The sequence below is a fragment of the Carex rostrata genome, chromosome 14, assembly GCF_964058835.1.
Source record: "Carex rostrata chromosome 14, lpCarRost1.2, whole genome shotgun sequence".
Lineage (NCBI taxonomy): Eukaryota > Viridiplantae > Streptophyta > Magnoliopsida > Poales > Cyperaceae > Carex > Carex rostrata.
In genome coordinates, this window is record NC_135931.1 from 518,739 (window position 1) to 534,728 (window position 15,990).

The following is a 15,990-nucleotide window of genomic DNA, read 5'->3' on the forward strand; positions in this document are numbered from 1 at the left end:
AGTTCGGGCAATTTTTGAGAGCCGATATCTCACGATCTGTTTTAAGATTTTGTATGAAACTTCACAGTCTTGTTCTATGAAGTCAAGAATGCATGTTGGTAAATTTTCATGATTTTTGAAGGTGTTTTGATATGTTAATCAGAGGTAAACATTTGGGCTCAGAAGCACTCCTTCAACAGTTCGGGCAATTTTTGAGAGCCGATATCTCACGATCTGTTTTGAGATTTTGTATGAAACTTCAGTCTTATTCTATGAAGTCAAGAATGCATGTCGATAAATTTTCATGATTTTTGAAGGTGTTTTGATATGTTAACCAGAGGTGCAAAGTTGGGCAAAAAAAACAATATTTTCTTTCTCCAAACTCTAAAAAAAAAAAAAAAAAACTGGGCCGCGGAAAAAATCCGCTCTCGGAAATATTCAAATACTAATTCTTCATTTTGATTACTCTTTTTATAATATTCATTTGTAAAATTATTATCGTTTGTTTCAATTGAAAGCTGATTTTGATTATTATTATAATTATAAAATGTTTAAATATGTATATTGACTTCATTTACCTTATAAAATTAATTGCTCTTTGTCTATTATAATATGTAATACCATGAAGTATAAACTATTAAATAATGTTACTTTTTAGATTTTTTTTTCCTTCTTATTTGCGTAATTAATAAAAAGTATAGACTTAGATTAGTTGTCATTTAGTTGGTACATCAATTCTCTAATATTGATTATGTTGATAATTAGTAGAAATATAGAATATAAAGTTTGAAAAGGGAAAATCGCTATATGTGATAGCTTCCGCAATAGCTTTTTTTTTTGGTCTCCCCGCTATGCCGCTATAATCGCTATTTAGAACCTTGGTTACAAGGGAAGGAGGGAGAATTTATTTCATAAACCATAATTAATAAATTGAAAATTAGGAAACCAATATGATTATTTTTTTTTTTTAAACCATAAGGACTGTATGGTCCTACAGTCTCCAAAATTACATTTCTCCATACCATAGGAACCATACAGTCTTACCATTTTTTTATTTTTTATATATAAAACAGAAATTTTTTAAATTTTTTTATTGTTTTTATTAAAATGTTAGAAATATTGAATATATTTCTTTGAAAATAGATGAAATATAATATAATTTGATTTATTACAAAGACTGCAAAAAATAACCCGGATCAATATTTTTTAGGTCGGATTTTTCGCGGCTGTAAGAAAAATTAATATATTTCTTTATGTGTTATTGGACAAAAATTAAAATGCTTAGATTCTGAGTTATTGATCCCGGTTCAAAAGTCACTTCTAGGTAATCCATAAAATATTGTGATCCTTCTAGGACATTTAATTTATAAAAAGTTGTATCTATTTTGAGAATTCTTTTTTAATAACAATCATTAAATAACTTAATGTTTTTGTTTTTTTTTCAAAAATAGATACAACTTTTCATAAATTAAATGTACTAGAAAAATCACAATATTTTCTGAATTACCTAGAAGTGACTTTTGAACCGGGATCAATAACTCAGAATATAAGTATTTTTATTTTTTTCCAATAACACAAAGAAATATATTAATTTTTCTTGCAGCCGCGAAAAATCCGACCTGAAAAATATTAATCTGGGTTATTTGTTGCAAGTCTTTCTAATAAATCAAATTATATTATATTTTATCTATTTTCAAAGAAATATATTCAATATTTCTAATATTTTAATACAAAAAATAAAAAAATTCTGTTTTATAAAAAAAAATGGTAAGACCGTATGGTCCCTACGGTCTGGAGAAATACAATTTTGGAGACCGTAGGGACCATACGGTCCTTATAGTTTTTCAAAAAAAAAAAATCATATTGGTTTCCTAATTTTCGATTTATTAATTATAATTTATGAAAAAAATTGAGGGAGGGAGGGAGGGAGGGATCAGGGAAGAGATGAAAAGTAGGTAGCAAAGCAAGGTATGGGAGGGAGGTGCTGAGTGCAGTGTCTTCTCTTCTGAGAGACTGAGACTGAGACTGAGATAGAATTTAATTTTGAATTCGAATTTGTCTGAGATATCTTACGTATGAAGTAGGCAGTGGGCAGTAGCAGGGACCAGAATGGAAAAATTAAAAATATATTGAAGATGAGATTCAGACGCATCATATTATATTATAGGTTGCTATAGCAGTATAGCCAGACCAGACTGGAAATCATTACTTTTCTTTTGCTAGTTTTGAGTTTTGACTTGGTTGTACCGTACGTATTACTAGTATTTAGCACTTTAGCAGTACAGTCAGCCAATATTTTGGTTGGAAGATTTCGTACATTACAGTCGTAGTCGTAGTAGCTATTGAATTTGAATATGCAAGGTCTAGTCGTGCCAATTATCGCACCTCCTCTCTCATGTCGCGAATTCCCGAGGACCTCTATCGTATCTATCTATGACTCTATGTTCTATCACTAATTCACTATCTCTCTCTCTCTCTCTCTCTCTCTCTCTCTCTCTACTATTCTACTCTCTGTCTGAGCTCACGGGTTTCTTTCCGCCACATTTCCCATGGCAATATGGCGTACCCTCATTCCAACAAATCATCTCCTACTTTATTAATATAATAAGTAATAACAAATAAAATATATTTTTTCTTTTCTGTTTTTTTATTTATTTTAACTTTCCTCAATAATAAAATTTTAAATTTCATGTCTATAAGCTATGGACTCAAATTATTAGTGTCAAAGTCCTAACGATTGATCTGAACCGTTTAAGGTCTCCATATGATGTACTTGTAGACTAAATTTTACATTTTCTTAAATGGATAGAAAATTATTTAATTTCAAAATTCTTGACCATCTAAAGATAGTGTTTTTTTACTCATCTAAAAATTAGTTAAAAATAAAACTAAAATATATTTTACTTGTATATATTCATATTGAGATTATATTGAAAGATTCATATCAACTCTTAGAATTTTGAAATACAAAATATTAATCTCTAGTATGACCAATCCCAACTTTGCATAGTACTATAACCTCATTCTTAATTTAATGTCTATTGCACTGTACATTAAGTGTACAAAATTAACCGTTGACATAAATTTTTATCGTTAGATTATTTATATACCAATAACATAATTTGAAATTTATTTATATCATTTTAGAAATTCATTATTTATAACAAAAAAATGTCATAAACAGAATCCAACTAACTTGTAATTTTCATACATAACTAAACACACTAGTGATTTTAAGATGGAACGCTTTCAAAATTTAAAATTAATTATATTTTGTGTATAAAGTATTGTAAAAGGCCCACAAGTCTTAGAAGTCAATTTGGTAGTTTATCGCTTGTAAATATAATTTTATACATTAACGGTCCAGTAAATTTTAAATATAGTTATAATTATATATATAATACCTTGTCCTGTATTAAAAAAACAAAAACAAAATTCTAGGCTCATCGAAATACTTCCCAATATTTCTTTCCCGGAAAGAATCAAATTAAAGTCCAATTTCTTCCATTTATCTCTCCAGGAATATTTTTTCAAAGCACTAAAAAAGTCCATCTGCTCAGGAACGGGGCTAGACATTTACTGAATGGGGGTCAAACTAAACAGGTTGGATATTAGATACAGATATCTAATATCCAAATATATGTTGATAAGCATAAATTATATACACATTCAATCTAGATTTTGGCAAGTTCTAACACCAAATATCATGTATTTTAAATATGAATTAATTAAAATATATCTAGAATTAAGTTACTGCGGTTGTTTGACTTTAAAATGCAAGAAAAGATGAAAAACTGAAGAAAATACCCTTCAGTGCGAATGCACTCAGCACTTAACCAGATTTTCAACATCTCAAGTCTGCAGAAGAAAAATGTCTGAGCGTAATGCGTCCGTACTCAGAATCCAGTGCGGGTCATCCATCTGCACTCAATACTTAGCCGATTTTCAGGAGCTTCAGAATAACACAGGAACTTCACCAGTGCGGGTCAGCCATCCGCATCCATATCCAGTGCGAACGCACTGAGGAGATCACGCAGAATTTTTCAGAAGTTAAATAAGGAAACTCAGAATTCAGTGCGGGTCAGCCACCCGCACTCACCACCAATGCGGACGCACTGGGCCTGCAGAAAGCCAAAATTACACGGTTTGACAGTTTTTCTATTTTTGGCGCATCATGGACGCGTTTTTATAGTCAAACCTAGATAAGACATCCTGGGAAACAATCCAAATATAGCACCCACTCATCTCACAACTATGCCATTTGATTTGGCATGGTCTTTTGCTATAAATTGAGGGGATATTTCTCATTCAAAAATCATCAATTCTCATCTCTCTCCCTTAGTGCATGTCCATTTTCATAAGATATAGCGATAAATCTGCGGTAATTCTTGGAGTTCCAGAAGCTTTTATAGGAAGGAGAAGAAGGTCTAAGCAAGATTTCGGCAAGTTTGAGGTTTTTGATTCGATAAAGGGTGTAATCATTTATGTATTTCATTTCTTCTTATTTTTGTCAACTTTTGTAATGGATCTCTCCAAGAGGGAGTGGATCTCTCTCTAGGGGTTTAGGTCAATGCATGAACTTGTTTAATTCTATTTTATTCGAATATTTGTTTTTGTTATGATTGTTTTATGGGATTTGATTGTTAATTTCTGTGATTTATCATTTGTGTTAATTACATAATTAGTACTTGAATTATAGTTATCCCGTTTTGGATTCGAAAGAACCAAAATTGACTAGGACTATAGGATAGTACCAAATTATGAATGCAAATACCCTAGGTTTGGATTAGGATCTAACCAATTTATAATCTAAGCCGGAACTACAAAAATTAAGCTTAGGAACTTGGTGAAGGACCTAACCGTGAAGCCAAACCCTAATTAGGACATCTCAAATCGAATCGGGTATTGGTATGATGGACTTAATTGTGAAGTACCAATATTTGAGGAGAGGAGAGACTAAGAAGTGCTTATGGTCTAGGTAGCTAGGGTGAAGGACTTAATCATGAAGTCCGAATTACCTAGACATGTTATTAATTCATGAAAGTGGCCCTTAATGACATATTAGGTTAGAAACCTCATCAAATCATACATTAACTTAAACAAATACCGAATAGATAGAATTAGCAAGGGATTGTAGACCGAATACCCCTAGATCTCCTTTACTTGAAAGCAAACCAATCTTTCTTCCCTTTATTTACTTTTATTGTTTAAAACTCTATTTTCGGGTATTGAACCCAAATTTAGATTTAATTAGAACAACCCCCCCCCCCCTTTACTTTATTGTACTTTACTTTCTTTCATTTTCTGAAATTAATTGACAAAAGTACAAAACCTAGCTTTTAACCCTACTCTCTGTGGATCGATACCCGATAATATACTACGCGATAGGATTGTATACTTGCAATTTGAACCAAAAGTGTAATTAGGGATAAAAGGTACATCTTGTTGTACTGAAACTTTGTACTATACCTTTTTGGTGTAACATCTGTACAGATAGTAGTACGTATATAGTTTTAAATTTTAATTATATGTATCCGAATAGTAGATATATACCAAATAATTTAATATATGTTATAAAAAAAATATGTTGTTCATCATTATAATTAAATAAATATCATCAACTTTTGTATTTTTTAATAAATAATAGTATTGAAAAATGGATATCAATTTGTATCCATATCCGTCTAATATCTAATATGAATCCAGAAAAAAATACACTGATATGAATATGGTTTTACCACTATCTGATCCGCATTTGATCCATTTTCACCTCTAGATCAAACACATACTAAAAAAATTCAATAACATAATTTTAATAAAATTTATATTAACAATTTAACATTTACATATTTGGATAAAATAAACTTCAATAGTCCAAAAGTGTTCTAAAATGCTAGAGTTCATCAAATTGTACACAAGTCAAATTTTTTTGAAATATAATGGGGTCAATAGTATAAGGCCCTGTTCGGTGTTCTCATGGGCTGGGGAATGGGTGTGGGTTTTGAACTGATTTTTACTGTGCTCGTGGGAAAAAAAAAATTCAGTCTGAGTGAATTTTTTTTTTCCCACGAGCACAGTAGTGGGCCGAACAGGGCCTAAAAATTCACAAAAATGTGAGGGTCAATTTTCTTTGTGTCCATAACATTTATTATGATTTATATAATAAAACTATATTTTCATTACATGTTTTTGAAAAAAAAATTGGGGGTCAATTGACCTCTTGCATACTATCTCCGCCTCTGCATCTGCTAACTACTTATATTAAATTACATTCATATTTATAATAGGTCTTTCTTCTGATAAATATTATTCTTTAAAAGCATACTTAGTTCCAGATAAAGAAGCTTGTCTTTTGAAATATAAATGCAGGCTTCTCGTTTCAAAAATATATTTTAAAATTACATTGGTTCATTGACACAATCTTCTTAACTGTTAAATTATAATATCTATTGACGATATATACATTAATGGCACTAGAGAAATTATAAATTACATTTCTTTTTTGAAAAATTATTTAGTCCAGAAATCCTCGTGAATTTGTCTCCTATAAATTAGGAGCACGGAAATTGTAATGTTTACTGATTGAAAATGTAATATTAGTTTAAGAAGCGTGTCTCGCAATAATAGTCTCATATATCATCTGACATGCAAATTAATTGTTAAAGTTCTCGAATTCACTTGTAACAGGTGTTTTGGAGAGAAACTAAATAAAACATAAAAATATTGACAATACTATTTTGACTTGATGATACAATGTATAAAATAAAAAATATATAATTTGTAAGTTGTATTTTGTAAAAACAGTTTTGTCAATATTATGACTGTAATCGGTCCTATTAGCAAAAAAACAGAGGTGAATCGGGGAAGCCAATAAGTAATAAGTTACATCTGGGGGAAACGAAGGGGGTGCCCAAAGCAAAAATAGAAGAGGACGATGAATCATGAATGATGAATGAAAGAGCGAAACGGTGTTTGGTAGGGTCAAACACAATAAATGCTGGAGAGGAGAGGAGGGGAGAGGAGAGGAGAGGAGTGGAGAGGAGAGGAGAGCCCCCGCGAACACGATTGGATGATTGTGCAGAAAAGAAAAGGAGAAAAGAGGATCCGGACATCCGGTCTCCAATTCAAGCGGACGAAAAGTCGTTGGATTTTATTTTGGTGCCTAATCTACTCCATTAATTCCTGATCTGACAGTTCACGTGTGGTTTTTGACCGTGAAACACTTTCCCATGCCCATTTATGAGTTATGACCGATTTCAAAGCCACCAACTTAAGTATTATACTGACCGTCGACTAGACAATTTACGGTTGGGATATGTATATTCTTACTTCCGACTTCCGAGAGAAGCCAAGCGAGAAGCGCAGTTACAGTGTTACACACTTTCTCTCATCCAACCACACGCGTCACGAGCCCGTGCTGTTCCCCGCCCCACGACACGCCACCCCTGCTCTCCACGTGACCCGTCAGCATACTTTCTCTCCAGTATCCGTTTCAATTGGAGAGGAAGCTGGAGAAGATCTGAGATCCAGTATCCTGTATCCGTTTTTCTGTTCTAAATCTAAGGTCCCCGGCCGTATCAGGTATTGCACTGGATCTGCATTCCCCGCTCGAGCCTCTCGCCAGAAGGCATTCCATGAAGCATGCTCAATTATTCAGCTGTTTTTCACATGGTTCAAAAAGGTTGTCTTGAGTTTCTCAATGATATGCAAATACAATAGTAGAGATCTCCATGAAGCATGAAGTCTAATACTTGGTTAGTATCTTGGATTTTTTTTTTTTTTTTTTTTGAGTAAAAAAACTAAACACATAACCGCTGATTTTCACGTAAATTGAAATCGCTAAATTCAACAGTTGATTCTATGCATAACAACATGAGTCAATCATGAATGGAGAACAATCATATAAAATTTTCTTGCAACGAATGGGTGTCAATTTTACAGTATCCCTAGTAGTCTACTCTAAATTATAGAAAATTATGTATAAGTACAATTTTTTTTAAAAAAAATGAGAATCGATTGAGCCCATTACTTTTTACTCCTTTCGCCTCTGATTTTATGCAAACTGCATCAATTGAGCTATAAATTGTGATCTTCACTGTGGTATCTGTTCAATTTCTTGTTTTTTTTCGTCATGGCATCAATAAAAAAATATTGATGAATAACGGTTGCAAAAACAAAGGTTATATTTTTTAGTAAGTAAAAAATGATATTACGTCAATGTTAGTTTGATAAAATAAATACCACTTTTCTAAATGATAAATTGAGCCCAACTAGTATGATATCGGTGTCATGTGATACCAACTACAAAATCAATTGAATATACTTCAAATGACTAATTTAAACTGTTCAAACAGATTTATTTTATGAGTGATGCGTTCACATGCAAAAAAATTATATTTTCTAATTACTTTAGTATCAAATCAAGCGGTCAAAAATGTTGAAAAAAATAAATGCATTAAAAGTAACTTAAAAACTCACACATTTGTCCGCTTGACTTGATACTAAATAAATTTCAACAGTTTCAAATAATTATATCTTCGTATTCTAATTCGAATATACAATATTAGATAACAAAGTACAAATTTAAATAGCTAGAGAACCATTCAAATGTCTCTATTATGTCTTCTTTTTTATAAATATTAGTAACTACAAATTTAAAATTGAAATATCAAATTAAAACTGTTAGATTTTTTATCATTACTTTCACTATGTACATATAAATAATTATAATATTTTGACTTTGTGTTGACTTATATCAAGAGCTTAAAAAAATATATTGATATAAATAAATTATGGTCATTTTTCAAAATATATATTTACATAAAAACAAAATCTAAAAATGATATTTTTTATGAATGCGTAAAGATAATAGTATATAAGTACATCTAACGGTTTTATTTCAATATAGAAAATTTTAGTTTTATATTATTAATATTTAAAAAAAATAGAGGTATTTAGATCCACTTCGTTTTTAAAATGCTTGATGAATCTAAAAAAGATGATCAAATTATATGTTTTGCTAGGAGAAGAACAGTATCAAAAACTAAAATTTTGGAAATTTAACGAGAGAATCTATCACCTAGACGAATCGGATTCCTCCTCTCTACTGTTTGCATCGATCTCTATAACACTTAAACATGTTCCGTTCAATATTTTAATTAACATATATGTTGCAATTTTAAAAACTTAGATAATAAGATAATTAGTTGTAATATATTTAACATATATTAATGGAATATATAAAGAAGCGACTGTGTATTTTTCTAAAATATGAAACGTGCTACTTTTAACAAAAATGAAACCAATAATAATGTTGAGAAAGGCAGTAAAAGACAAATGGATTGTGGAAGGAATAAAATTTGTACACATTAAATCATGTCTTTATATTATGTAGTTATAAATTAGAAAATGATGCAAACGAAGTGGAAAACAAATTAGATTTTTGTTTGCGATTACCATCCAATTAAGTCGAACGACAAAATGAACGCACAATTAATATTATAAAGAAAATCCAGTTAGCAGTAGACTGGAGATCTAGTAGCGGTAGCCTATCTCTATCTCTATCTCTCTCTCTCTCTCCCTTCCCTTCTCTGACTGTCACCCACCATTAACTCCTCACGGCGTAGAGAGAGAGAGAGAGAGAGAGAGAGTTGAATGGCAGGCGCCGCTCGTCTGTAGTCCGTACGAAAGAGAGTGGATGAATGCTGTAGGGCTGACGTCAGGGTCACATGAGACCTCCTGCGACACGTCAAATCGAGCGGCGGCTCTGCCGTGCAATGACCCACACCTGTCTACTCCCAAACACCCAGTGCACAATGTAGATTCCCAAATGAACCCATCTGTCAGTGAGAACGGTGTAACAGATCTGTTCCATCTATCAAATTATCCCTCCTGACGGTTCCCCAGTGCGGTAGCTAACCTGCCTTCATTAAAGAGACAGACAGAAAATAAGCTAGAAAAGGGTAAGAGAAAATTAAAAAAGGCGTCACTCCAGACTCCAGCACCTCACCTCACCTCATCTCACCGCTAACATAACTTATCCCAGAAAAACTAGCAGAAGACCAAAATGGGGTCGAGGGAAGGTAGCGAGCGGCCTTACAGAGGCGTGCGCAAGCGTCCGTGGGGCCGGTACGCGGCCGAGATACGCGATCCCTGGAAGAAAACTAGGGTTTGGCTTGGGACTTTTGACACGCCGGTTGAAGCGGCAATGGCGTACGACCGTGCTGCAAGATCACTGAGAGGCATCAAGGCTAAGACTAACTTCCCTGATCCTTCGCCACCTAGTCTCAGTCTTGGTCTGGCAGTTGATATCAACCGGATCAATCCCTGGCCGGTTTGGATGGGTCCAGCGCCTGTACCACCACCGCCTCACATGGCGGTGCGGTATTTCCAAATGCCACAACAACAACAACAGGAGGCAGCAACACCAGCTCCTACCATGGTTCGACCTCCTTCTCCGCCATCTACGGCGTTGGTCTTAGGGCAAGCTGGGAATGGAGGTCTGGGATTTGATCTGAATGAACTGCCACCTCAACCGTCGTCTCCACGTCTTTGGTTCGTTTAAGACAAATTAAGGTGATGCCTGCCTAGCTTGTGAGATGTTAAGGTGCCAGGTGGAGTGCTTGTGTGCATCGATCTATATGTTTAGCAGCTTATTGGTTGTTGCGAGTTTAGTTTAGTTTAGGTTGCTAGTTGTAGAATCTGATCAGTGGAGTCTGGAGTGAGTACGTAGTATGTCCAGCTCAGCTGTTGCTGTATATATTTTATTAATTAATGGAAATGTTGACTGCTTTTCTTAACTCAATGTCAATGATCACTTCAAGTCTTCATTTACTTGCTCGCTCTATCCTTTCCTGCATGCCTTTTAATTATTTTATTCATATATGTTGAAATGTTGCAACTTAAGAACACAAAATGCTCTAGTTTAAGAGGCAGAAAGAGAGATGGCTGCATTGCATTTGCATTAGATAGTATCCAAACTGTCTGATCGACGCACGGTTAATTTTTATGGAACATTGACCAATTAGTTTGGATATGAAGTATGGGCGGACGACCCAACCCAGCCATTCAGACCATTTCTTTGATCAGAAGACAGTAGTTCTATATTATTATACTTCTTTCGGCCATGAGCACTTCAGTACAATGATATGGGGCTTTTCCAAGGGACTTAGCTTAGTGAACAGTATTATTATATATTGTTTATATTTAATGATAAATTTTCCGTTTAAATTTGCCAAAGATGGATATTATACTATTATTTGCCAAAGATGGAATGCTATTCGTATTATAATTTGTTTGATTTTGGAGAGGTGGAACATAATATCAGACTGGGCATTTGGCAAGCTCCTGAAAATTAAGGTACTTTTTTGACTTGGTCCATCATCCATGCCTGCGGTTGTTTGACCAAAAAAAAAAAATAGTGTGTGAAATCAAACAATAGGCTTCTTAAAGAGAGAGAACAAAAAAAAAAGAAAAAAAAGAAAGAAAAGAAAGCCTGATATTGGTCCAAGAGGTTGTTGGCCCAGCCCAAGATCTTTCAATTTATCATGGTATGGTCAGTGGTCACTCGTTTGGAGCGAGGACAGCACTTGGCATTTTTGTGATGGTAAAAATCAGACGCTGTGTGTGAATTGTGATACTGATGGAAGTTCCCTTCCCCCACTTGTCGACAACAACATACCAAGAAATTTCTGTTCGTGACTTTGAATTGCCATATCGAAATTTCACAATATAACCTTGTTGGGTCAAAATTGACGACATGGCATGTGTAACTAAGTACTCCAAAAATTAAAATATTATTTATTTTTCAAGTAATGTTGCAGTAAATGAACATGTACCAGTTTTGATTGAGCGAACACGAAAGTCTCCATTATAGATATGATTAATCTTCAAACTTTATCATCTGCCACGGATTACGGCTACCAAACAAAATTATTTACAGATCGAGACAGACAGGGTGATAAAAAGATGGAAACGATAATCCCACTAGAAGCCGGTCCCCCAAAAAATACAATTAGTGGGACCCAATGCCATCCTATACGTGGCTTATTTCTGTGTTCTACAAGTTATAATTAATTAAGCTAATAAAATTAGCAACTTCATTGGTCATCAACAGACAACACTATTATTATTATAGCTAGGTCCGGAACACCGGATCTAATTAACTCAAATTTTGTAGTCTTAATCCGATCGTCCAATCAGAATTCGAGCCAATCTAATTTTGGTTGAAATTTATTTATGCTCTTTGTAATATGTTTGCGGATTCTGATTGGACTATCCATATTCAAATTAAAAATTTAGACTACTTTAGAGAACCTGAATTCAACGACATTAGCACCAAAACGGCAAGCCAACTAGGTACTTGAAATGTAACTACAATGTAATGCAAGATTTAAATAAATAAATAAAAACTAATGTAAGCATTTACAAACCCTGTTGTTTAGAATACAATGCAGAAGAATCTTCTATTGTTTATTACTCGATTTACACGAATAAGTCAAAAGGATGCATTGTGTGGATCAAACACAAAAAAAATCTTGTTTGGACGATGAGGTTTCCCATCCAGTGTCCTTATGGATCTAGTAAATTGTGATAAATATTTTTTTTTTTTTTTTTTGATAAAAGTGGGTAGACTCATCTGTTTCATATAGAAACATTAATCAGAGTTCATACAAATTTCAATGGATTAGGAATCCATCGTACAAAAATCAAAATACCAAAAAATCACCTACATAGTTCAGACAAGTCCTTAACTAGATTGGCAAGTAACATATTACAGATAAAAGCGATACTAAGTACTTAGAAGACTATTAGTACTAAGATAGGATAGAGTCTGTAGAGGAGCAATCTATAAAAGAGTCTTCAGAGGAGGGTGTTGCATTTTCTGGAATGGAAGACTCAGATTCCATTCTGATGACTAGGTAATCCGATAGATCCAGATCCCCAGACCCATGTCTTGCGCCCTCTATATCCCCTGTATCCCCTGAACTGTGCTCCTCTTGGGTATCTGAAACTGGCAAAATTGTCAGACTGCCTCCCTGGTTCAAATCGTAAACATCCATAGGTATAATTAAAGTTAATTTAAAATAAGTCTCATCATTTATTATTTTGCACCAATAAGAAGCTATGGCTATAATATTATATCCTATACTGGTAAGAGTTGGTACTCGTGCATTTTCAAAACAAACCCTATTTCATGTTAACCAAATGGACCATAGGGTTGCAGCTCTAACTAGTTCAACAAGTAGTCTATCTTTGAGGGGTATACAACAATCAATTAACCAAAGGTCTTCTATTGTATCATAATTAAAAGAGAAGCCATTATGACTGTCTATCCAAGACCAAATGGTTTTAGTATATGTGCAAGTAATAAATAGATGGTTAGTGGTTTCATCCTCCTCACCACATAGTGGGCAAGTTGTGTCCTATTGCCAGCCTCTAATTTCTAAATTTGTTTTGGTAAGTACTCTATTTTGTTTCAATAACCATAAAAAGACTTTGATTTTGAGTGGAATGTGTGCTTTCCAGATGGTTGTGAAATAATTATTTTTGAATCCACCAAATTCAAGTCATTTGTATAAGGAATGTACAGTAAAAAGACCATGTGTAGTCCATTTCCAACTAATTAAATCTGATCCTATGTTATATGTAAAGGTTATGGATTGTCTCAGACTATACCATTCAGTTAAATTAGTAATGCCAGTAAGTTGCCTATTAAAAGAAAGTGTCAATGCAGAGTTTGAAGGGAATGCCTCAACTACTGCTATTGTTTGATTGGAGACAATTTGAAATAAGTTAGGGTATAGGCAGTATAAACTACAGTCTCCTATTCAGTGATCTAACCAGAAGACAATATCTGTTCCACTATTTACCATTCTCTTAATACCTAAGTCATATACATGTCTAAAATTAATAACTCATTTTCAAAAGTAAGAAAGTCTATGTATATGTAACCCTGAGGTTTCATATTTATTAATTAAAATAGTTTTTCATTTTTCCTTTAACAATGGGATCTTTGAACCTAATCCACCATTTAGCAAGAAGTGTCATATTCATTCTAGTGATATTCATAATCCCTAAGCCCCCCTGGTCTTTGCCTAAACAAACCTGATCCCAAGCAATTAAATGGTATTTTTTGGTCCCTGTGAAGCTTCCTGACCATAGGAATCTTTTCCTTATCTTGTCAATTTTGGCACAAAAAATAACAGGGATTTTATATATGGATAACCAGTAAATATGAATAGATGAAATGACAGAATTTAAAAGGGTGACTCTTCCACCTATTGATAGGAGTGATCCTTTCCAGGATTGTAACCTTTTTTTCAATTTTATTAATTAAATGATTCCAATCAGCTATGCTTAAGGTTTTCCAATGCAATGAAGCACTTAGATATGTTATAGGTAATGATGCAATACTACAATTTAATTGATTAGCTAAAGAAGATGCTAAGTCAGAGGAGATATTAAGGGGTATCATTGAACTTTTTTTCAAAGTTGATTTTTAGTCCATAAGCTTCTTGAAATCCTAATAGTAAGTATTTTAGGTTTTCTACCATTAAAGGATCTGCTTCTAAGAAGAGTAAGGTGTCATCAGCAAAGTAAAAGTTTAGAATTTTGCTATTATCAGGAAATTGTCCTAAACCCCTAATTCTACCCATTTGTTGTGCATTTGAAAGTAATTTATGTAAGATATCAGCTACTAAGTCAAAAAGAGAAGGTAACATTGGATCTCCTTGTCTAAGACCTTTTTTGAATGCAAATTAGGCCCCTTGCTCTCCATTAAATGATATACAGGTCCTACTTTCTTGCAAAATATCCTTGATCTAGTGATAAATAATTTTATATTTGATGGCTTTAGACGAATTAGTTTTCGCCAACTCTGTTCTTGATTCAATATTGAGATTATGATCAATAATCTTAATACACTTATGATGTTTAACATTCATGGCTGACTGGTTAAAGCGCCCAACTCATAATTGGCAAATTCATAGATTCAATTCCTACTGGATGCACGCTAATAGGAACGTTAAAAAAGTCGATCGGAATTAACTCTCTATCAATAGAATCTCCTCATCTATATATAACAAATTAATTGGTATAATATATTTATACTATAACATAGGAAGAGTAAGATATAACCCATGTACTAAATATGATAATAAGAAAAGAGAATAAGTTTTAAATTGCTCTATAATATCTAATTTTTGTATTTTTACGTACAAAAAACTTCTCGAGTAAACAATTGTCTACGAATAATTTTATTCGAAATAATATAATTTGTGATTTCTTTAGTTAGGAAATTTATGAATACTACAAGATTTATGCATAATTTTTTTCACAAAATTTATGTAATTATTTTAGTATTTAATAATTATCAATATATTACTATGATATTTTGCACCATAAAAAAATATAAATTATTTTTGAATTGATAAGTTATATTTGTATCTTAATTCTTAGTTATTTTCGAATCAGTAATTGTTATTATGCTACCAAGCAGACAAAATGATAGTGTTGTCATCACGTCCTATAGTATACTACTTACTACTGAATAGATAGATTATTTTGTTGCTAACATTTACTCAATATCTAGGGTGGTTTCAATCTGAGGCGTATTAAAATACAAGGAATGAATGCCAATCGATACTCATATTTTTCTTTTAATTTGTGTAATGATGTAAAATGACATAAATTTTTAACACAAAAAACTTATATAATTGACTTTTATAGTTCAAAAGTCTGATTTTATATAAGTAAAATAATATTGAAAAAATAAATGCTTGAAAATTAGTTTATAAATCTTATAATTTTGATTACTTAACTTTTTACAAAATTAATTTTAAAATTAAAATTTTTTTACAAGCAACAATTTTATCACGGTTTTTATTGTATTCTTTTGACGAATTATTTTGAGTTTTGACAATATCGTTTGAGTAGATGGAAGTTATTTAACTAGAAATAGAAGTGCAAAACAAAGGCCACAGAAGAACAGTAGACAGTCGACCAGAAACC

General features: G+C 32.7%; 1 protein-coding gene across 1 annotated transcript; it reads left to right on the forward strand.

Annotated features, from left to right (window-relative positions):
* Window positions 1–10,045: 10,045 nt before the first annotated feature.
* On the forward strand, window positions 10,046–10,543 carry ERF12 (ERF domain protein 12). Its single transcript, XM_078315259.1, has one exon. The coding sequence runs from the start codon at window positions 10,046–10,048 to the stop codon at window positions 10,541–10,543; it is 498 nt and encodes a 165-aa protein (XP_078171385.1).
* The last annotated feature ends 5,447 nt before the right edge of the window (window positions 10,544–15,990 follow it).

Excerpts from the sequence above, each read along its gene's own strand:
- ERF12 (XM_078315259.1), top strand. The coding sequence starts at position 10,046 with ATGGGGTCGAGGGAAGGTAGCGAGCGGCCTTACAGAGGCGTGCGCAAG.